This window comes from Schistocerca gregaria, chromosome 2 (genome assembly GCF_023897955.1).
Source record: "Schistocerca gregaria isolate iqSchGreg1 chromosome 2, iqSchGreg1.2, whole genome shotgun sequence".
NCBI lineage: Eukaryota > Metazoa > Arthropoda > Insecta > Orthoptera > Acrididae > Schistocerca > Schistocerca gregaria.
The window spans coordinates 203,574,569-203,596,984 of NC_064921.1; the positions used below are offsets into that span (position 1 = coordinate 203,574,569).

Genomic DNA, 22,416 nt, shown 5'->3' on the forward strand with positions numbered 1-22,416 from the left:
CGGAAATATCGTGTAGTTTATCTCGGACAAAACCCTAGCACGACCACTAGTCGGTACATCTGTCACTGAACCCTTACTTCGAAATTTGTTAACCGAATCTCGCTCAGTATCGCGATGTGGAAGTGTTGTCTCCGACAAAACTGAATTAAATGTTTATTGAACTGACACTGTGTGCTTTGAACACTTGTTCGACTAGAAAGACACATTCTTCATTGGTTGCATTTTAACAGTGACAAAAACGAAACAAACGAATAAAGGAACTGAACTTAAACGTTCACGTCTTACGTAACGACACAGACCAACGATACTACTGACGCTGGCTGAGATAAACGAAACAGTGGAATGTTGGGAGAGTCCACTTGAAGGGAAGTAACCCAGGCAGGCGAGCAATCATACGGCACGCGCAGCTAACAACCATACGGCACTGCGGAGAGACTATTTGAACACCCCGTATATTCCAACGATTCATACTTCAAAAAACCCTTGTGTTTGACGTGAAACGTATGGTCGCTCGTCGGCCGAAATTCCTTGTCTGACAAAATACCGTCAGATCTGAATCAGTAATAACCAAGAGACTAATAAGGCGTAAACAGTGTTAGAGCCCACAACGGATAGATCATGTCTGGACGTGTTCGTCGGGCAGTGCTTTTTCTGACTGTGACGTCACCGTAGAAGTTAGGCGCGCTCGCGTTATTGCTAAGAATTAGCTTTGCGTAAAGTTATCGTGGAAACACGTTTAGCTGGGACACTTGATTCTGGTGTCATTTTGAAAAGCTTTCAGTGCATTACTACGTCCCAAGCTGAGATAATAAAAATATACCCTGGTATATATGTGAACATCAGTATTACATTGAAAATTACAAAATAACTAAAGATGTCGTTTCACATGACTCCGAAATATACGAAACGCAAGTCGGAGGAAAGCTTGCGTCGAAATGAATGCAAAAAGCCAAAAACGTCCAGAGCCGACTGAACTACGGTAGCGTCGGAAAGAAAATGGGACTTGCTATTTATCTTTTCTGTAGCCATTACAATATTCTGTGTAATCACTGTGTTAAAGACAATGATAATTAAATTACATTTTAATACGAAAGCCTTGTTACAATCTTATCCCGACTTTTTACCAAAAATCTGCAGCAAGGTCACAACACAGGATGAAATAATTATTTTCTTGGGAATTAAGATCGCTGTTTAACTATCTTTTCATCGAGCTGGTCCAGGTGACACTCCAGTTATATTAGTAGCGGGAGTTCCTTTTGCGATACGCAAAAGCTTTTCTTGTAGACAAATCGCACCATATGAGGTTTGAACTATGTGTCTGACATCAACAGCGATTCATCGTCTTTATTAACACAATGACGGAAATGAAGTGTTACTCCGCGAACACCCTGACCGAACGCTACCAAACGAATACTCCAATCTTTCCACCACCGTAGAATACGTTGATTAAAACTTCATCCTTAAGGGAGATTACTTTCAGTATATTTCAGTACATAAGAAGTCATTCCTACAGATTAAATATGAATTCAAACCACGATGGCTATCGAGTGTGCATATCGTAACTGAAATTTTCTGGTGGAGATTTCAACAAAGCACCCATGTGCAGGTTACCGTAATCTTTCGGACATTGAGAAAGTCGAATCATTGGCTTACGGAACGCGGGGGCTTCATAATCACATATTGCACACAGCTGACTGTAGTGCACTGCAGAGCAAGTTTTAACGGGATAGAAAATGTGGCAAGAAGAGAAGGCAACAGACACACCCCACGTTGATGTCCATTAATAGACGTCCGGAAGCGTTTGTTCAGATAGTGTTGGGTGTTATTTATTAACCACTGTGAGATGAACTTCTCCACAAAGTGTAGTAAATATCAGACTAGCGCTTCATCACTTCCCACTAACTTCAGTGTACATGGTGATAGTCTACGAAGAGGGCATTTAGCGAGTCTAGGACATTTCTAGCAACTGTCAACGTCTACTAAAACGTATTGCTAACTTACCAGCATTAATGACACATCCATTTTGTTTAGTTTTTTATCTGTTGCTCTTACGTTGTAAATAATAATTTTGGACTGTTGTTGTGCGTAAACTCGTTATCCTGTCCAACAGAGTGCGACTTGAAGGACGTGTGTATAAACCGCCGCCTGAGCATCGCTGGTAGCTGATGGGTTGGCTCTGATCTGGAAAATGAATGGTCCGTGTCGAGTGTATAGTCCACCACGCAGCTTAAACATATCATGGGTCTATAAGCAAGTTCTATCCAGCAAAAACGACAAACCTTCGCACTTTCAGATTTTCGTAAAAATGGGGAAAATGGAAGAGAGAAACTATGTAAATTATCCAAACTGTCTTACCATGAGGTGGGCCACGATAACAAATTTTGTAATAACGACTGTTATGATAAATTAATACGGATATATTTACAATTCAGTCTATAGATATATATTTACATTTTAATTTTTTCAAAGGAGATATGCACATTGATGTTCTACAATGTCTTTATAGAACGTCTTCCTTCCATCAAGTGGGTGGGATTGTTAGTCACAAGTGAGAGTTGTTAGGTGCGTGGTTTCATAAGTTTCGGATCTTAAGGCAACAATGTACTTGCGTTTATGAGTCTTATGGGAGCAACCATAATTTGAGAGGACACGAACGACAGCCACAGTTTGTGGTGGAATTTTTCCGAGTTAATAAGGAGAGTGTTAGCATCCGCTGGGTTTTGGAAGACGCGGCCTTACTGCGTGTAGCTGGTATGCTCCCTTTTCCTTCAGTCCTGCACTAATGAAACTGATTTACCATAATGTAGATAATATTTTCTAATTGATGTGGCGATCAACAGTGGTACCAAACGAATGGTCAAGAACAGTATCTCTTAGTGTGTTGTTATTGGCAGAAAAGGTGGAATACCAGCCACCGAGGAAAAAACGTAGGCTGTGCTGAATAGCAGAAAAGTATAAATGTCAAACATCTTTCCCCGGAGTTGGGGAGATAGTGGTGAGCAGAGCAGGGGGGGGGGGGGGGGGAGGGGGGGGGGAACACTTCTGAGTTTTTCTTGAGCGTCCTGTTTGGCGCAGAGCAGTGAGGAGAATGAGAGTATGAGAGTTGTTTTGGAGAGTGGTAGTGACGTGCGGATTCACAGTCAAACTGTTCGGAGGGAATGTGTAGCATGGTTAAGGATTTTTGTGACATCAGGGGAGACTGAAATACGCTGTAAAAACTGAGGTAAGCCAAAGATTTGCATACTGTTTGAATGTTTGAATGTCCTATTTGTTAACATATACCGCGAGACATCTATGTGGGACACTAGTAGAGAGTCGAGTGCAGGCGACACGTTTTATTTTGTCTTCCAGTCTAGTGGTCGGAGTTGTAGAAATTTTTGTGTAGCAGTCAGAGCTCCACAGGACTCAAAACAGTGGGGCAGGACGTGTAACAACTGTATCTAGTTTCACAGGTCTGGGCAATGCAGAGGAGCCTTGTCTAATAACTGTTATAGAGCGACATGCGTTGTGAGTTTATCTGGCTGCGCCGACTAACATTTCAGCTGCAGCGGCGTAATTAACTCGCAAAGCGAACTCGCTCGCGAGATTTCGTGAGTGAAGTATGTGGTCTGCGACAGAGGAGGAACATTTCACGCTGAGTTCCAAACGTAGAGTGCAAATCATACAGGTCATCATTCTGTAGCATTTGTAAAGGGTTAGTAAATATTTTTCCTTTACGTGAGATTCTAATTTACCTCCCGTGTTCACAATATGAGCGCGAGCTGTGATGACAGGCACCTTCGAGACGGTGTAAGTCGCAGATTCTAATTAGAAGGCAGTGAGACATGTATATCGAGTTGATCGACAACGGTGAGATTGCTGTGTACAAGAAAGCCATCAGGTGGCAACGAAATGACAAGAATGTAGGTATTTCTTTTTTACCTGTTTATTCTAAATAATCACAGTATAATACTGGATTACTAAAATTAGCCATAGAACTTACACATTTATGTAACAGATATTTTCTTGCACATTTTGGGTGGAATGGAGTGGTTGTGCGAGCGTGGGTTTATATTAAATAGCTTTTTAATTAAATAACAGATTACAACATGCGAGCACATACCAAAATTAAATTTAAGCACAAATAATGAATTCAGAAAACTGCTGATACTAGAAATAAAACAGTATTTCGCCCAGAAAGAAATCTAATAATTCTTAAATGGGCAGCAATAACAACATAACTTACACTAAAATTTGAAAGCTGTCTCATTGCCGCCTTGAGCTGCTGGTAAAATACTTGATTTGTGCAACCACTTTCAATCGTCTGATCACAATCACGTTCAAAAAGTGTTTATAGATCGACGATGTAATTTAAATTACAGCGATTATTCAGGTTTTTATCACCTAATGAAAAAGATTTTATATTTCTTTCAGATGGCTCTGAGCACTATGGGGCTTAACTTCTGAGGTCATCAGTCCCTTAGAACTTAGAACTACTTAAACCTAACTAACCTAAGACATCACACACCTCCATGCCCGAGGCAGGATTTCAACCTGCGACCATAGCGGTCGCGCGGTTCTAGATAGTAGTGCCTAGAACCGCTCGTCCACTCCGGCCGGCTTTTATATTTCGTCTAACAGGATATTGTGAACAGTTTTACGAATCTAATGATGGTCAGATGACTGAAGATGTTTGTATAAATATTTTATCAGCAGTTCATGGCGGTAATGTGACATTTTTCAAATGTAGAAGAGCCCTGGGGAACCACCTACTGAAAACTTATTTTAAAACGCATCCACATATTAGTCGTATAAAATAAGCTTGCCCCGTGATTACCTTTACAATCAGGCACACTGAATAAGTAAGAGAAGCGACCAGCTCACTATGATATCTACAGTACTGTCGGCCAGCCCCAAAGGCAACACAACTACACAAACTAACTACGACGCGGACCATAATCAGAACAGTAGAATACACAATAATTTATCACGAGTATACAACGGAGGAACACTGCTCTCGCAGTGTAAATCATTTCACAATGAAAATATTACTCTCTCTTACAACACAGCCATGTCATGCAATAATGCAGTTCACCAGACAGTATTCTTCATGGCCTCGCACTTCTTCTGTACAGCTACAACAGATGCAAGTCGGTCTCACCTATCTAGATACACACCGCCGCACTTAGAACTAGTGGACCAAATAGGCCTACACTCAATGGCCAGCCGCTAACAGATACGGGTCAGAAGAGCATGCGCCATTTGTGCTCTCAACTGTATCTCTGTAACCAACTTCTCCACCGGTCCGCTTGGATAGCTGCGAGGTCGGCTCAGCGGATTGTTAACCGAAGGGCCCCGTATTTGATTCCCGGCCGAGTCGGATTCTCCGCTCGAGGACTCGGTGGCTGTGTTCCCCTCACGTTCGTACGAGGGCTATCCACAAAGAACATTACGCTTTCTGAATTAAAAATAAATAAAATATTGGAATTTTTTATTATATACAGATGAAAGCCACACTTAAATACTACTTTTCTACATAATTGCCATTTAAATTAAGGCACTTATCGCAGCGATGGACGAGCTTGGAAATTCCTTCGTCGTAAAATTAAGCCGCCTGCGCCTTCAACCACGTGGTTACCTCTTCTTGAAGCTGTGCGTCGTCATCAGAACGCTGCATAGCCAACCACTTCTTCATTGCTGGGAATAAGTGGAAGTCGCTCGGTGCCAGGTCGGGACTGTACGGCGGATGAGGAAACAACTCCCACTTGAAAGATTCGAGAACTTCACGAGTGGCATTTGCCGTGTGGGGCCGGGCGTTGTCGTGAATCAGCAAGATCTTTGAGCCCAACTTTCCCCTGCGCTCGTTTTGTATTTCTCTTCTGAGGTTGTGCAGAGTTTGGCAATACCTTTGAGAGTGTCTTGTAGTGCCTCTTTCCAGGAAATCCACAAAAATCACACCTTTTCTGTCCCAAAAGACAGTTGCCATCACCTTTCTTGCCGACATTGTCTGCATGCATTTCTTGGGTTTTGGGGGGGAATTTGTGTGCCCCCACTGCATTGTCTGCAATTTTGTCTCTCAATTCACATGCTTAACCCATGTTTCGTCACCAGTAACAATGCGATCGAGTAATGAGTCGCCAGAAGGCTCGTAAGCGTCCGAAAACGTTAACACTGCAGCCATTCGCTGATTTTTGTGAATCTCTGTCAAGATTTTTGGTATCCATCTTGCACAAAACTTGTGGTAACCAGGCTTTTCGGTAATGATTTCGTGCAACAAACTTCGTGAAATTTGTGGAAAACTCATAGAGAGTTCCGTTATTGTGAAATTACGGTTTTCACGGACCGCGGCATCGACTTTTTCGACAAGTTCGGCAGTCACTATGCTGGGTCTTCCACTTCGCTCTTCGTCGTGAACGTTAGTTCGGCCATTTTTAAATTTTATGACCCATTGATGCACTCCATCTTCAGTGATTATGTGGTTCCCATACACTTCACAAAGCTGGCATAAGATTTCTATCGGTGCAGTTTTTTGCAGTCAGAAACATTATTACAGCACGCACTTCACACTTCGGGGCATTTTCAATTAACGCTGACACTTCAAACTGTCACAGTAACTCAACGGAGTACAGCACGAACCTCTCACCAGCATGGCGGAATGCCATGACACCAAGGTGGCCGCGCTAGCCCTGCCCCTAACGGGCACAAACGAAAACGTAATGTACTTTGTGGATAGCCCTCGTATCTTCGTAATTGATATTCCATTATTGAGATGGCTGCCCGGATACGTCCCGAAAACCAATAAATTAAAAAAAAGGTCTTCGCCACCGTTCCACCTAACTGGCTGTAAACTGCCGTTTTCTGCCTCCCCACTCGACGATGTCCGACTACACTTGGCCACGCTCCACGTTGACAGTTGCTCACTGTTGCTCGATTCCATGGGGCTCTACTTTCCAGTCTGCTGTGCTTGGCCACCGTCAAAGAACTTACTGCTCCTCGCTCCCGCACGTCTCCAGATGTCGGTCGGATGGGTACTCGCATCTGTGTTCACACGTAACAAATGCCCTCTCGCAGAAAACACCGTCACAACCTAACAGAAAACTCGGCGTCGGCCGCGAGAAGTTTAAATTGGCAGCAATACAAGACACAAAATATGTAAAATAATTATTACTGCCACTACAAGACCACTTGGCGCCCATAACACTGAACAACAAATGTGAAGTGAAAGTGTGTAAATTGCATCGTTTTGAGTTGGTTATGTTTATTTCAGTATAAATTGATACAAAATCATCATCTTCATAAATATTTAGCTCTAGTTTTTTTAAAGTAATCTACATTTTTGTATAAATAACTCACTAACTAAATATGCATGTTCCAAGATTCGGCATAACAAATTTTAAGTGAATAATTACTTGAATCATGTTACGTGTTATACATTGATAAATTTCAGTGCCCTTCTGGAAGTGTAAAAGTAAAATATTAAGAAAAAATGAACATAATATTACATGAATTAAAATACTTTGTACCAGAACTATGTAAAGTACAAAGGAAAATATATAAATTAACTGGTCACAAATGTGTATATAAAGGATTACAAATGTTAAATCTCCATATGTACAGTATACACAGTTGCATATTTTGTTCAGAGATAAATTCAGAAGATGATCGTTTTCGCTTGGCTTGACGTTTATACACATACTCGGGAACATCTCTTATGATAGCCCAGCAGTAATCTGCTAAAATAGTAGGGCTCCACTCTCCGATAGACCTACATCGTTCTGAGTCTGCTTAGTGTATTCATCTCTTGCTCTCCCTCTACGAATTTTACCCTCCACCCTTCCCTCCAATAATAAACTGACGATCAGTTGATGCCTCAGAATGTGCCGTACCAATTGATCCCTTCTTCTAGTCAAGTTGTATCACAAATACCTCTTCTCCCCAGTTCTTTTCAGTACCTCCTCATTAGTTACGTGATCCACCCATCGAATCTTCAGCATTCTTCTGTAACACCACATTTCGAAAGCTACTATTTCCTCCTTGTCTAAATTATGTACTCATTGCTTCTCAATTTGACATTAAACATATTATATGTCGTGTGAAGGCCGGCCGCTGTGGCCGAGCTGTTCTAGGAGCTTCAGTCCGGAACCGCACTGCTGCTACGGTCGCAGGTTCAAATCCTGCCTTGGGCATGGATGTGTGTGATGTCTAGGGGACCAATAACCTCAAATGTTAAGTCACATAGTACCAGGTGATCAAAAAGTCAGTATAAATTTGAAAACTTAATAAACCACAAAATAATGTAGATACAGAAGTAAAAAATGACACACATGCTTGGAAAGACATGGGGTTTTATTAGAACCACCCTATACTGCTAGACGCTTGAAAGATCCCTTGCGGGCGTCGTTTGGTGATGATCGTGTGCTCAGCCGCCACTTTCGCCATGCTTGGCCTCCCAGGTCGCCAGACCTCAGTCCGTACGATTATTGGCTTCGGGGTTACCTGAAGTCACAAGTGTATCGTGATTGACCGGCATTTCCAAGAATGCTGAAAGACAACATCCGACGCCAATGCCTCACCATAACTCCGGACATGCTTTACATTGCTGTTCAGAACATTGTTCCTAGACTACAGCTATTGTTGATGAATGATGGTGCCATATTGAGCATTTCCTGTGAAGAACATCATCTTTGCTTTGTCTTACTTTGTTATGCTAATTATTGCTATTATGATCAAATGAAGCGGCATCTGTAGGATATTGTTTGAACTTTTGTATTTTTTGGCTCTAATAAAACCCCATGTCATTCCAAGCATGTGTGTCAATTTGTACCTCTCTGTCTACATTATTGGTTGAAATGGTTCAAATGGCTCTGAGCACTATGGGACTTAACTGCTGTGGTCATCAGTCCCCTAGAACTTAGAACTACTTAAACCTAACTATCCTAAGGACATCACACACACCCATGCCCGAGGCAGGATTCGAACCTGCGACCGTAGCAGTCGCGCGGTTCCAGACTGTAGCGTCTAGAACCGCTCGGCCACCCCGGCCGGCTTGTCTACATTATTCCGTGATTTATTCAGTTTTCAAATTTATACTGACTTTTTGATCACCCGGTACTTAGAGCCATTTGAACCATTTAGGCATCAAAGACCAATGACATTCTAAAAGTTATAAACAAAGAACGGTGTAAGCTCTTGATTACTTACAGTTTTGAAGTGATATTTAGGCAACGCGATCTCCCGCTGTTTACAAATTAGTACGGAATATTTTTTAAAAACGAATTTGTTTGCATTTCTTTATGGGTTTGTCAGAAAGGCAGGTCTCGGAATGGGGTAATAGAGTGCCGGCCAGGGTGGCGGAGCGATTGTAGGCGCTACAGTCTGGAACCGCGCGACCGCTACGGTCGCGGGTTCGAATCCTGCCTCGGGCATGGATGTGTGTGTAGTCCTTAGATTAGTTAGGTTTAAGCAGTTCTTAGTTAGGTTTAAGTAGTTCTAAGTTCTAGGGAACTGATGACCTCAGAAGTTAAGTCCCATAGTGCTCAGAACCATTTGGTTATAGAGTTTACGACATCATTTTCTATTTTTCACAAGTTTCTATGTAGCTGTGTTTGTGTGTACTTCAAAGCACGAGAAGGAATAACCGGACTGTGCGTGTTGTGTGCGCAGTGCTGGAGTACGTGGGCCCGCAGTGGCGCACGTTCGTGGCGAACATGTCGATCGCGCTGTACTTCACGCTGGCGTCGTGCCTGCTGCCCTGGATCGCCTACTTCGTGGCCGACTGGAAGCTGCTCTGCATCGCCACGTCCGTCCCGCTGCTGCTGGCTCTCGTCACGCCCTGGGTGGTACCGGAGAGCGCCAGGTAGGACAAGGACGCACCACCAACTGTCATTAGCCGCTATAAGCAGGGGCACTTCACCGCTACTGAAAAAGCCGCTCTGGTTATTATTAACTAGGAAGGGTAGAGGGAAGGATCCTCAAAATTACAGACCAATATCCTTAACATCGGTTTGTTGCAGGATTCTCGAACATATTCTCGGTTCGAATGTGATGAATTTCCTTCAGACAGAGAAGTTGCTGTCCATGCATCAGCACGGCTTTAGAAAGCATCGCTCTTGAGAAACGCAACTCGCCCTATTTTTATATGATATCTTGCGAACCATGGATGAAGGGTATCAGACGGATGCCATATTCCTTGGCTTCCGGAAAGCGTTTGACTCGGTGCCCCACTGCAGACTCCCAACTAAGGTACGAGCATATGGGTTTGGTTCCCAAGTATGTGAATGGCTCGAGGACTTCGTAATAGAACCCAGTACGTTGGCCTCGATGGTAAGTGTTCGTCGGAGGTGAGGGTGTCATCTGGAGTGCCCCAGGGAAGTGTAGTAGGTCCGCTGTTGTTTTCTACATCTACATCCACATGATTACTCTGCAATTCACATTTAAGTGCTTGGCAGAGGGTTCATCGAACCACAATCATACTATCTCTCTACTATTCCACTCCCGAACAGCGCGCGGGAAAAACGAACACCTAAACCTTTCTGTTCGAGCTCTGATTGCTCTTATTTTATTTTGATGATCATTCCTACCTAAGTAGGATGGGCTCAACAAAATATTTACGCATTCGGAAGAGAAAGTTGGTGACTGAAATTTCGTTAATAGATCTCGCCGCGACGAAAAACGTCTTTGCTTCAAAGACTTCCATCCCAACTCGCGTGTCATATCTGCCACACTCTCTCCCAATTACGTCATAATACAAAACGAGCTACCCTTTTTTGCATCCTTTCGATGTCCTCCGTCAATCCCACCTGGTAAGGATCCCACACCGCGCAGCAATATTCTAACAGAGGACGAACGAGTGTAGTGTAAGCTGTCTCTTTAGTGGAGTTGTTGCATCTTCTAAGTGTCCTGCCAATGAAACGCAACCTTTGTCTCGCCTTCCCCACAATATAATCTATGTGGTCTTTTCGACTGAAGTTGTTCGTAATTTTAACACCCAGGTACTTAGTTGAATCGACAGCCTTGAGAATTGTACTATTTATCGAGTAATCGAATTCCAACGGATTTCTTTTGGAACTCGCGTGGATCACCACACACTTTTCGTTATTTAGCGTCAACTGTCACCTGCCACACCATATGGCAATCTTTTCTAAATCGCTGTGCAACTGCTACTGGTCTTCGGATGACGTTACTAGACGGTATATTACAGCATTATCTGCGAACAACCTAAGAGAACTGCTCAGATTGTCACCCAGGTCATTTATATAGATCAGGAACAGCAGAGGTCCCAGGACGCTTCCCTGGGGAACACCTGATATCACTTCAATTCTACTCGATGATTTGCCGCCTATTACTATCTACATAAATGATCTTTTAGATAGCAATGTGCGGCTGTTTGCTGATGATGCTGTGGTGTATGGGAAGGTGTAGTCGTTGAGTCACTATAGGAGGATACAAGATGACTTGGACAGGATTTGTGATTGGTGTACAGAATGGCAGCTAACTCTAAATATAGATAAAAGTAAATTAATGCAGATGAATAGGAAAAATAATCCTATAATGTTTGAACACTCCATTAGTAGTGTAGCGCTTGACACAGTCACGTCGATTAAATATTTGGGCGTAACACTGCAGAGCGATATGAGGTGGGACAAGCATGTAATGGCAGTTGTGGGGAAGGCGGATAGTCGTCTTCGGTTTATTGGTAGAATTTTGGGAAGATGTGGTTCATCTGTAAAGGAGACCGCTTATAAAACACTAATACGACCTATTCTTGAGTACTGGTCGAGCGTTTGGGATCCCTATCAAGTCGGATTGAGGGAGGACATAGAAGCAATTCAGAGGCGGGCTGCTAGATTTGTTACTGCTAGGTTTGATCATCACGCGAGTGTTACGGAAATTCTTCAGGAACTCGGGTGGGAGTCTAGAGGAAAGGAGGCGTTCTTTTCGCGAATCGCTACTGAGGAAATTTAGAGAACCAGCATTTGAGGCTGACTGCAGTACCATTTTACTGCCGCCAACTTACATATTGCGGAAAAACCACAAAGATAAGATAAGAGCGATTAGGGCTCGTACAGAGGCATATGGGCAGTCATTTTTCCCTCGTTCTGTTTGGGCGTGGAACAGGGAGAGAAGATGCTAGTTGTGGTACGAGGTACCCTCCGCCACGCACCGTATGGTGGATTGCGAAGTATGTATGTGGATGTAGATGTAGATTAACTATGTGCGGCATAAAACATTGCATAACGCACCACCTTTTAACATTCCACAATTGCAGTAGGATAAATATTCGTTAAACAACATTGCTAAGTGACTTTCGTCATTACGTGAGCAATTATTTTCTAGGTTAAGGGAGGGTAAAATCACATGACAACTTAGAAACTGTGCCTAACTGTTCAAGGTCGCTTCAGCGACCCGTATTACGAGGTAATCTTCAATTTCAACATCCAGGGTTCTTTTAAATGAACAGGCAGAGAGATAAATAGCTTTGTAGTAAAATTGCAGTTCACTTATCCTTCTACATGACATTTCACAATTTTTTCCAAAACATTGATCAAAACCAAACATAACACTTCCAAACTCATCGAAAATTCGTAAGAAATTTTCTCGACTGAAACGATTTGAAAATGACCCACAACAAAAACCTGAACTGAAGTGCGTTTCAAAACAGTCTTATGCGCTCGAAGCCAAAAATAATACAACATAGAATGTACAGATGTTCCAGAATCTTCGAGAACTTACCGTAAGTCAAAATATGATTTAAAAGACTTGCTTTGTTTAGATTATCAAACAAATTTAAATTCAATAATATTTTCTGAAAGTTTATACTTATGTAAAGATTTTTAATAGTAATGTCAAGTTACAAAGGTTGCAAAACCTATAAATATAAAACTAGAAACTTCCTGTCACTGAACAATGTCGATTTCACATCGATAGTAAAATAAATAAAAATATAAATGGAAACAGATATTTTGTAATTACATAAAACTGAATGGCAAAAATACAGTAAATGTAGATTTATTTTCAGACGATTTGTTGTTAATAATGCATCCATTAACTTTCATGGGTTATAATAGATACATTATAACATATTGTTATATAAATCATAGAAAATATTGCCTGCCGGTGTGGCCGAGCGGTTCTAGGCGCTTCAGTCTGGAACTGCGTGACCGCTATGGTCGCAGGTTCGAGTCCTGCCTCGAGCATGGATGTGTGTGATGTTCTTAGGTTAGTTGGGTTTAAGTAGTTCTATGTTCTAGGAGACTGATGACCTCAGATGTTAAGTCCCATAGTGCTCAGAGCCATTTGAACCATAGAAAATATTGACGGAAAAATTGTGTGTGTCAATTATAAAACTCTATGAACGTTCACAGATAAGATATACATGATTTACGTAAGAAAATTAACGCAAGTCTCGCTGAAATTTAAGTAGTATCGTGCAGTTCATTAATTGAGAAGAAATTCCGATGGATCTAGATTCATTAAATGCCCAGGGCAGGGTTTGCAGCCGTTTCAGGTCATGACACCGAATGAACAGGATGCCTTTTTTTGTTTGAAAGTAGCCTTAGGCCGGCAAATGATCTCTTTCAAGGAAATTTATTCCACTAAACGATTCCTACACATTACCTTCACCACAGGTATTATCGTGTCAATGGCATTCGATTTTATAGGTCGATCGTGTCAGTGTACTGAATGGTATTTGAATGGCACCGCATCTTAGACTCCGTGGGGTATGCGCAAATACATCCTTATGTGGACCACATGTGAATTTAAGACCGGCCGAAGTGGCCGAGCGGTTCTAGGCGCTACAGTCTGGAACCGCGCGACCGCTACGGTCCCAGGTTCGAATCCTGCCTCGGGCATGGATGTGTGTGATGTCTTTAAGTTAGTTAGGTTTAAGTAGTTCTAACTTCTAGGGGACTGATGACCTCAGATGGTAAGTCCCATAGTTCTCAGAGCCATTTGAACCATTTTGTGAATTTAAAAGCGGAATTATAAATTATTTAGTGCATTTTGAATTCACCGGAGAAAAAATATTAAGTTGAAAACGAAAACAAAATCGCATTTCGGAGTACATTCCTGCTTTTGTCTGTTAATCTGTAGAATGCTTTTGTAGTCACATTCATTCAGCCACGCATCGCATCTTTGAAATCTAATTATAAACATCAGTACAGCAAATATTTATCGAGACGCTTAACAGTATTCTGCAACCATTACAAGCAGTTATATGATTAGTGGTAAATTCTTGAACACTAGGTTTCACACATTATGGTAGCACCTGCGATCTGTTTCTCTGAATGTTGCAGGTGGCTAGTGTCTCAAGGAAAAATCGACAAAGCGTTACGAATTATGAAGAAATTTGAGAAGATAAACGGCAAGAAAATCGATCCCCAAATTTACAAGGATTTTGAGGTAAGCAGGAGGCTGAAATGTCGATAAAAGGTTGTTGCCTGGTTGGAAACTAAAGGTAACACTGTAACGTTTCTTCCGGCCTGCAGGACAGTTGTCACAAGATCTGCAAAGAGGAAGAGCAGGACAAGAGCTACTCAGTGCTGGACCTCTTCAGGACTCCGAGACTCAGGAGGATAACCATTCTGCTGATCATCATCTGGTAAGAAGGAGATGAGGCGGAAATCAGGCTCACCGCATAAACGTCGACTGAGATCTCTCTCTCTCTCTCTCTCTCTCCTCTCTCTCTTTCTTTCTCTCTCTTGCTTTACAAATTCACACACACTCTCCTGTCTTGTTCTTTGTACATTTTTGTTATGTTTACTTATTTAGTTCTGTCGGTTCGCTATGATCGACTCTCCTGTTTACCCAGTTCAGTTGCTAGTTTATACAGATAAACTTGTGATATGTTGTGGTGCTCCGTGTATTTTGAAGTGCTTCTTGACACATAACGTTGTAGACTGAAAATTTTGTTGTGGCCATCTGCTTAGGTCGGCTCAACTACCTCTTGTAGACAACACCATCACTGTATTGTAAGCATCTTCATAAGTCGGCGTAGCGAGAAGACATAGCATTACTATTATGGAGCCTCGCTTATGGAATTAGCCAACTGCACTGTGTCCTATGGTACTGTCTTCGAAACATTTCTGTGCTGGACATTTCAGGTAACTGAGGACATACGTAGCAAATGAGAGGTGAAAAGTTTGGCACAGGAGAGGAATTCGTGGCGGGCCACATCAAACCAGTCAGAATACTGATGACTCAATGTATATACTTTCCGACGCTTCCCGAGACGTACTGTCTCGAAATATCAAGAGTAATCCTCTCCGTGATGCAAAACGCGTCCTCTCTTGAACCGCCTGGCACTAGAATTTGTCGAGCACCTCTGTAACGCTCACGCTCCAGCGATCCCGTGACGAAACATGCTGCTCTTCTTTGATTTTCTCTGTCTCTTCTATCAATCCCGTCTGCCCAGGTCCCACATGGATGAACAATATTCAAGAATCGACCATAAAAGTGTTTCGCTAATCATTTCTTTCGCGGACGAGCTACATAGGTGTTAATTTTATTGTTTACATATTTTCCATGTTCAAAAATTTTGTCACATCCTAGGTCCTGGGAATGCGACACCTATTTTATTGTACAGTTCCTTATAACTATGGGATATTTGCCTAAAAACACCATTTGTTTTCTTTTTCGTGCTGACGTCTTCAGATTTATACAGTTTAATCCATGAATCACTGTTCAAATTCGTCTTGTCCTGTATGATTACCTAGACGTTGGCAAAAATCATGTTGTTGTTGTTGTGGTCTTCAGTCCTGAGAGTGGTTTGATGCAGCTCTCCATGCTGCTCTGTCCTGTGCAAGCTTCTTCACCTCCCAGTACCTACTGCAATCTCCATCCTTTTGAATCTGCTTAGTGCATTCATCTCTTGGTCTCCCTCAATATTTTTACCCTCCGCACTTCCCTCCAATACTAAATTGGTGATACCTTGATGTCTAAGAACATGTTCTACCAACTGATCCCTTCTTCTTGTCACTTTGTGCCACGAACTCCTCTTCTCCCCAATTCTATTCAATACCTCCTCATTAGTTATGTGATCTACCCATCTAATCTTCAGCATTCTTCTGTAGCACCACATTTCCAAAGCTTCTATTCTTTTCTTGTCCAAACTATTTATCGTCCATGTTTCACTTCCATACATGGCTACACTCCATACAAATACTTTCAGAAACGACTTCCTGACACTTAAATCTATACTCGATGTTAACAAATGTCTCTTCTTCAGAAACGCTTTCCTTGCCATTGCCAGCCTGCATTTTATATTCTCTCTACTTCGACCATCATCAGTTATTTTGCTCCCCAAATAGCAAAACCCCTTTACTACTTTAAGTGTCTCATTTCCTGATCTAATTCCCTCAGCATCACCCGACTTCATTCAACTACATTCCATTACTCTCGTTTTGCTTTTGTTGATGTTTATCGTATGCCCTCCTTTCAAGACACTGTCCATTCCGTTCAACTGCTCTTCCGAGTCCTTTGCTGTCTCTGATAGAATTACAATTTCATCGGTGAACCTCAAAGTTTTTAGTTCTTCTCCATGGATTTTAATACCTACTCCGAACTTCTGTTTCCTTTACTGCTTGCTCAATATACAGACTGAATAACATCGGGGAGAGGGTACAGCCCTGTCTCACTCCCTACCCAACCCTGCTTCCCTTTCATGTCCCTCGACTCTTATAACTGCCATCTGGTTTCTGTACAAATTGTAAATAGCCTTTCGATCCCTGTATTTTACCCCTGCCGCCTTTAGAATTTGAAAAAGAGTATTCCAGTCAACATTGTCAAAAGCTTTCTCTAAGTCTACAAATGCTAGAAACGTAGGTTTGCCTTTTCTTAATCTTTCTTCTAAGATAAGTCGTAAGGTCAGTATTGCCTCACGTGTTCCAACATTTCGACGGAATCCAAACTGATCCTCCCCGAGGTCTGCATCTACCAGTTTTTCCATTCGTCTGTAAAGAATTCGCGTTAGTATTTTGCAGCTGTGGCTTATTAAACTGATAGTTCGGTAATTTTCACATCTGTCAACACCTGCTTTCTTTGGGATTGGAATTATTATATTCTTCTTGAAGTCTGAGGGTATTTCGCCTGTCTCATACATCTTGCTCACCAGGTGGTAGAGTTTTGTCAGGACTGGCTCTCCAAAGGCCGTCAGTAGTTCCAATGGAATGTTGTCTTCTCCCGGGGCCTTGTTTCGACTCAGGTCTTTCAGTGCTCTGTCAAACTCTTCACGCAGTATCGTATCTCCCATTTCATCTTCGTCTACATCCTCTTCCATTTCCATAATATTGTCCTCAAGTACATCGCCCTTGCATAGACCCTCTATATACTCCTTCCACCTTTCTGATTTCCCTTCTTTGCAAAAATCATAGTACGTGGAAATTTATTTTCACGAATTCTTTTACCATGAGGTATTCTCTTCATCCATTACCTGAGCACGTACTCAGTGTAGCTGCTGAAGAATACTGCCGCGCGGGATTAGTCGAGCGGTCTAAGGCCACGGTAGTCATGGACTGTGCGGCTGGTCCCGGCGGAGGTTCGAGTCCTCCCTCGGGCATGGGTGTATGTGTTTGTCCTTAGGATAATTTAGGTTAAGTATTGTGTAACCTTAGGGACTGATGACCTTAGCAGTTAAGTCCCATAAGATTTCACACACATTTGAACATTTTTTTGAAGAATACTGGTAACGTTCAACGGCTTCATCTTACTCCCTGGTTTATCTCTATTCCTGACGTCAGCTCTTTCTTTCATGTGTTCTTATTTGGTGTTTTCAGAGAAACCTCGGTATACGTTTATCAGGTACATGGGAAAACCTCATTTCTACATTATTGACCTGAGATTTTTCCTGCGGGTACGGCCAAATACTTTTTCATAGTCGATGAAGGCCAGGCTTGATTCCAAACTCTCATATTTTTAATATTATTTTTGAGATGATAATAAAAGCTGTATAACTACCCCTCACATTTATTCAGTGAGTGACAAATGGAACGCACTGTGGACGTCAGTGATCTTTCCTTGTATTACTATACACCTGCCATCACTTTAAACCACCTGATGGAGGGTTCGGTGTCACTATAAGCGGTGCACTCTGCTGGCAGGATGGCGATCTCGCTGTGCTTCGACGGGCACGTGCGCAACGTGGGCTCGCTGGGGCTGGACGTGTTCGTGACGTTCACGATCGCGTCGGCCACGGAGCTGCCGGCGGACACGTTCCTGACGATGGTGCTGGACCGCTGGGGCCGGAGGTGGCTCGCCTGCGGCTCCATGGTGCTCAGCGGCGTCTTCAGCCTGCTCGCCAGCGCCGTGCCCACCGGTGAGCACCCACTCACTCATTTACTTGTTTGCTGTTCTCTCCTCGTCTGTTATCTGCATTCTAAAACATACCAAATGTTGCACATCAAGTTGTATAAACGATCAGAACACACTGACGGTGAAATCTTCTATGGTGTCAGGCAGCGTCATCACTTGTTCTGTACGGTCGACGTTTCGACCCGTCTGCTGGGATCGTCTTCAGGAGTTCTTGGTGAGCCGGCCGCTGTGGCCGAGCGGTTCTAGGCGCTTCTGTCTGGAACCGCGCGACCGCTACGATCGCAGTTTCGAATCCTGCCTCGGGCATGGATGTGTGTGCTGTCCTTAGGTCAGTTAGGTTTAAGTAGTGTGTGTGTGTGGTTTGAGGTTAAAAAAAATGGTTCAAATGGCTCTGAGCACTATGGGACTTAACATCTGTGGTCATCAGTCCCCTAGAACTTAGAACTACTTAAACTTAACTAACCTAAGGACATCACACACATCCATGCCCGAGGCAGGATTCGAACCTGCGACCGTAGCAGTCGCGCGGTCCCGGACTGAGCGCCTAGAACCGCTAGACCACCGCGGCCGGCGTGGTTTGAGGTTTTCGGGCGCTAAACAGCATGGTCATCAGCCCCCAAACGCATAGAAACAGGAACACCTGCGGTGAAGGGAAAAAGACGGACAGCGAACAAGGAGAACGGCTAAAAGACACAGACCTGACGCAGTTCCAAACATACAGAGGCAAAACAAGAGGAGAGGAAACGCACTAAAAAAGGAAAGCAAACACAAGGAAAAGAGTGACTGGCGAACCTCTTATCTAAAACCTGGGTGAGCCAGTCACCCAGCAGCACATTAAAATCCTCTCCCTAAAATCTGAGTCAACAAATTGGACAGGACACAAAACCGTAAGACCTTAACCACAGTCGTTGCGTCGTCTTGCAAAATAGAGGGCAAATCCGGTGGCAAGGAAACCACCGCCCTCTGGTCAGAGAATAAAAGACAGTCAAGTAAAATATGGCGGACAGTAATCTGGACGCCACAAGCACTGCAGATTGAAGGGTCCTCCCGCCGGAGTAAAAAACCATGCGATAAGGGACTATGCCCGATGCGGAGGCGAGTGAGGAGAACCTCATCCCGCCTGCATGACTGGTAGGACGTACGCCATGGTCGCGTAGTGGCCTTTACCAGACGCAGCTTATTGTCAGAAGCTGCCAGCCACTCCTCTTCCCATTGATGCATAACACGAAAACGCAAAAGGGAGGTTACAGCATGGAGGGGGACGGCACATTCAACAACGTGAGGGAGGGAACATGCATCTTTGGCAGCCACATCCGCCAGTTCGTTTCCCCTAATACCCACGTGCCCCGGCACCCAGCAGAAAGGAACCTCCTTCCCCTGCCGTTGCAGGTGGAGTAGGGCTTCATGGATGTTCTAGACGACCGTATCCGCTGCGTACAAGTGTTGCATGGTCTGAAGCGCACTCAGGGAGTCAGAACAGATGAGGAACTTAAGACTGGGAACACATCTCATCTGCTACAATGCCACAAGATTACAAACAGTTCTAAGTTTTAGGGGACTGATGACCTCAGATGTTGTCCCATAGTGCTCAGAGCCATTTGAACCATATGAAGTTCTTGGTGTTCGCGGTTAGCTGATTATTCAGCCGACTGTGAACACCAAAATATCCTGGAGGGCACTCTACCAGTGGGTTCGAGAAGCGGATCTTGTAGAGGTAGTAGGAAAAAAAAATATGACACGGCCTGACATCCTAAACGACTTTACCTTCAACGACAACGGTCACGAAATCCTATACACTTACACATAATGCAGTACCCGATACGAAAAGTGAAGTACCCGCAAGAAATTCCTGCGTATCCATTTACTTAGTACAGATACACACCATCGGCGGGTATCTACATGATCAGCGATGCAATTCTCTAAAATACAGTGACCACCAGAGCACAGTAGTGTTTAGTGTTGTAATTGAGTGATTATAGAAGGGGCGTGAACAGCTTTAGATGCTGAGTGATCAGTTTGAAGGATACTGAGATGCCGCGTACTCGTGAGAGACATTACCAGCTCCTGACGCAGTCTGAAAGGGGCCTCTATGGGAGTCAGCATTCGGCTGGTTGGTCGTGCAGTATTCAAATTTCTGGGATATCTGGATGTGATAGTGGCCCGATTTTGGACTGGAACGTGAGGGCTAGAGTATTCGTCTTCAAGGTTCTGGTCGGTCGCATCTGACCACAAAAAGGGAAAATCGCCCTATTCTGCATTAAGCACATTGTAACTCCTTCACATTGCGCCTGCCATCCGAGAACAAATAAGGGACTCCTTACAGCATTCTAGGTCATCCCGGGCCAGTGATCAGGAACTAGCAGCAGCTAGCCTAGGAAATCGCTGTCCCATTCGTAGACCGCCGTTAACACTACAACATAAACTGCTGCTTTTGGAGCGATGCCGTGACCGGAATGCAGGGACAGGTGATGCATGACATCGCAATGAGTTCAGCGATAAATAGCGATTTATGCATTACCACGGATGACCAGTGTCGGCGTGTGTAGCGGCGACTGGGAGGAGACATCCTTGCAATGTTTTGAAGAGGCACAGCAGTGTTCCGGTGTTACCCCAGGCATCATGGTATGGAAAGCCATCGGATATGACTTCAAGTCGTGACTGGCAATGACGGAAGGAACACTGATGGCACAACGGTATGCGACGGACATTCTACGTCCTCATGTGTCGCCTCTCATACCACAATATCGTTGTGCCGCTTTTTAAAAGAACAATATTCGTCCGCACATGGCACGTGTCTCTGTGAACTGTCTACTTGATTTTGAGGTACTCCCGTGGCTAGAAAGATCGCCACATATGCCAAATATAGGTGTAGCAAGAGCTCGTTCGAGAATTCAAATTTGACTCGATTTTGTTTTCACCGAAATAACATGGCATACCCTCTCACCCCGTGAAATTTCATTTCGTTTTCTCCTCCTCTCCTGTGTACTTCTTTTTTATCAGGCAGTGTAATTCACGGTGTTCAATTATACAGTTTTCTGGCTTTACGTAAATTAGCATTTTAACGTTATTTTCTGGCCCGACAACATGTCAAGCTAAGCGACAAAAATTCTCAAAAAATACCGAAGAAATGTATGGATTATGCTATGGTTAAACGGCATTTAACTGTGTGGCCAACCACGAATAGCACCATTCAGTCGCTAAAGTTTCTTTGTATATGCGACACTCTTTCCGTATTACATACATTGGCTCTGTGGTATTAATATTCTCATTGCAATAAATGTAAATGTCGTGTGACTAGGGCCTCCCGTCGGGTAGACCGTTCGTCGGGTGCAAATCTTTCGATTTGACGCCACTTCGCAGACTTGCGCGTCGATGGGGATGAAATGATTATGATAAGGACAACACAACACCCAGTCCCCGAGGCGAGTAAATCTCCGACCCCGTCCGGAATCGAACTCGGGCTCTCATTGCAATATAATCGTTAAGATTACGTTTGCAGTTCTCGTGAATCCACCACCCTCAATTTTCAGAGGCTGATCGTAAGTTCTCGATTGATATCTGGTCGATTGCTTTGGTTCTCAACCTCAAATTTTCACACATGAAAGGTTGGTTCTGATGTTACGTAACATTCGAGATGTGGGCGTAATATAGTACTGCAGCTCGCCGTTAGAACAGCCAAGACAAAATACAGCCCTCTGATAAAGTGAACTATTTTGCCGCAAACCGTTTTCGGCGTAGAGGAATGAGTGCTGATTTGGACGAAAGTCCAGATCATTTCTTTTCTTTACGCCGCGCGGGATTAGCCGTGAAGTCTAGGGTGCTGCAGTCATGGACTGTGCGCCTGATCCCGGCGTAGGTTCGAGTCCTCCCTCGGGCATGGGTGTGTGTGTTTGTCCTTAGGATAATTTAGGTTAAGCAGTGTGTAAGCTTAGGGACTGATGACCTTAGCATTTAAGTCCCATAAGATTTCACACACACAAATTTCTTTACTTTACGTGCCACGTTTTTCACAATAACACTTTCTATCTTATAAAAAGAGGACAGAAAGATTCATATGTTTTATTTAGTGCCAGATTATTAATATAAGGTATGATCAACTGAGAGGCCCTCGCTGCAGCGGCGTTATAT

General features: G+C 43.4%; 1 protein-coding gene across 1 annotated transcript in view; it reads left to right on the forward strand.

Annotated features, from left to right (window-relative positions):
* Positions 1-22,416, forward strand: part of LOC126336688 (organic cation transporter protein-like) — a 164,700-nt gene that overhangs the window by 110,991 nt on the left and 31,293 nt on the right. Inside the window, exons 4-7 of the mRNA XM_050000636.1 lie at positions 9,643-9,835; positions 14,277-14,382; positions 14,469-14,581; positions 18,078-18,292. Of these exons, the coding sequence (XP_049856593.1) occupies positions 9,643-9,835; positions 14,277-14,382; positions 14,469-14,581; positions 18,078-18,292 (627 nt within the window). The remainder of the gene's footprint in view (positions 1-9,642; positions 9,836-14,276; positions 14,383-14,468; positions 14,582-18,077; positions 18,293-22,416) is intronic.